The sequence below is a fragment of the Carlito syrichta genome, unplaced genomic scaffold, assembly GCF_000164805.1.
Source record: "Carlito syrichta isolate Samal-C Ts95f unplaced genomic scaffold, Tarsius_syrichta-2.0.1 Scaffold115766, whole genome shotgun sequence".
Lineage (NCBI taxonomy): Eukaryota > Metazoa > Chordata > Mammalia > Primates > Tarsiidae > Carlito > Carlito syrichta.
Window position 1 is genome coordinate 123,276 of NW_007059862.1, and position 2,174 is coordinate 125,449.

The 2,174-nt window shown below is 61.0% G+C and overlaps 1 protein-coding gene across 1 annotated transcript in view; it reads right to left on the minus strand.

Moving 5' to 3' along the window:
* Positions 1–280: 280 nt before the first annotated feature.
* HSH2D (hematopoietic SH2 domain containing) overlaps positions 281–2,174 on the minus strand; it is a 7,411-nt gene continuing 5,517 nt past the window's right edge. The window contains exon 5 of the mRNA XM_021706683.1: positions 281–292. Coding sequence (XP_021562358.1) covers positions 281–292 — 12 coding nt within the window. The remainder of the gene's footprint in view (positions 293–2,174) is intronic.

The window sequence follows — 2,174 nt, forward strand, 5'->3', positions numbered from 1 at the left end:
GTGGCCCATAAGCAAGACAGGCCTCCTGACACAGACAGTGAGAACCGGATGGACTCTTCTCCACCGGCTGAGGCCTCTGTGTGTCCCCACCCCAGGCTTCGCCCCCAACTCCCCAGGCAGCCCATGCTGGAGAATGGGCTATAGTCCTCCTAGTGCAGAGGGGGACGTGTGCTCTCGACCTGTGGGGTCCAGCCTGCCGGGCCGTGGGGGTGTGGGGAGGTGGAGGCAGGGTGGCCCATGTCCCCACTGGGCTGACTCCTCTCCTGACACGCAGCACTTTTCACATCCGCATCTGAGGGCAAGCGGAGGAGCCCGGACACAGGGAGTGGGCGGCCCGCACCCAGCTGTGAACGCCGGCCTCTGGGAATAAACGCCAGTCACGAAGTCACATCTGCTGGGAGGACGCACCTTCCACCTGGAACCCGGTGGACCGGAGGAAGGAGCCCTAGGATCTTACCTGGGCTGTGTGATCCTGGGCGGGCGCACCCTCTCTGGGCCCTGTTTGTATAAAGAAGAGGTTGCTGCCTCGACCCTCTCCACTGTAAAGACGCCTTTCTGTGGGTCTCTGGGGGGCACAGAGGAGGTGGGAGATGAGGCCTGCGCCATCCCAGGGTCCCCCAGAGCCAAACCCCACCCTGGCTGCTCAAGTGGCTTCTTTTCCCTGAGTCCTCAAAGCGGCCGCACCGCTCACGCCATGCTGATCCATTAGTGCTGTCAAGAGGAGGCCTCGGACGAGGCGTGGCAAGGATGCCGTTCGCCAAGGCGGGTATCTAACTCTACAGTCTGTGAAGCACCCGCTCCCTGCCGCCACACTGGCCACCTAGGACATCCCTGCAGGGTTGGCGGGGAGCGACCCTGCCCTCCTTTGGAGGGAGCAGAGTGACTTGCCGAGGCCACCCCACAAGTCTGTAGGGGCAGCTTGAACCCAGGGGCACCTCATTCCAGATCGCGGCCCTCCCCCTGGGGTTGGCCCAGGGCCCCATTCATGCCCCAGTCATTCCTGCGACCAAGACCAGCCCACGGCCTTTCCAGTCACCTCTACCATACAGTGTGTCACTGCCAGAGAGCTCCCTTCCACCCTGGACCCCTCAAATTCAGCACCTACTGTGTGCCACATTCCCTGGTTTCACATGCTCCTGCTGGTCCATCCTGAGGGGGAGCTACTCTTTCCCCACTTCCCAGGTGAGGAAACAGGCCCAGAGAGGTCTAGGCCTGGCAAGGGTCACACAGCACTGCAGCCTGGGACTCTCCCCCGAGAGCCACTGCACCTGACGCAAGGTAGGTTCCTCCCTGTTTAGAGAGGGGCTCCTGCGCTCCTTCTAAAGCTGACACTGATGGCATCAAGGCGCCTACTGGGCGCTGAGCCTGGGCCCAGGAGACCCAGGAGGAAGGCGCGAGTGGCCCCACTTGCCGACGAAGACGTACCATTGAGCTTGGTTTTTTTATTTATTTTATTATTATTATTATTATTATTCTGAGTTGGAGTCTCACTCTGTCGCCCAGACTGGAGTGCAGTGGCCACTCCCGGCCACCTCAGCCTCGACCTGCTGGGCTCCGGCGATCCTTCCGCCTCAGCCTTCCGAGTAGCCGGAACTACAGGCGTGCGCTACCACACCCGGCTGATTTTTGATTTATTGTAGAGATGAGGTCTCGCCAAGTTGCCCGGGTGGGTCTCGAACCCGCGGGCTCAGGCAATCCACTCACCTCAGCCTCCCAAAGGCGCAGGATGACAGGCTGAGCCACCGAGCCCGGCTGGTTTTTTTATTTTATTAATGTTGAGAGTCAGGGTCTCGCTGTCACCCAGGCTGGAGTGCGGTGGCACGATCATGGCTCACCACAGCCTCGACCTCCTAGGCTCAGGCAATCCTCCTGCCCTGGCCTCCCAAGGTACTGGGGCTGCAGGCTTGAGCCATCACCCGGCTTTTGCTCGACTCCGGTGCCTGGCTCTTGAGTTCTTTCCACAGGAAGCCCAGAAGCCATTTGGCCTTGGGGTCCACCCCCAACATTGGGTATCCCTCTTTCCTGTGTCCAAATGAACCGCTATCCCACTGGCGATCGCAAGCACAGAACCATCTTTATTAGCTGCCTGGGGACCCCGGACCTGTGAGGCCAGGTGGAGAGGGGACACCCAGGGACGAAGTGGCCTGATGGCGAGGGTCCCGGCCCAGCGACCC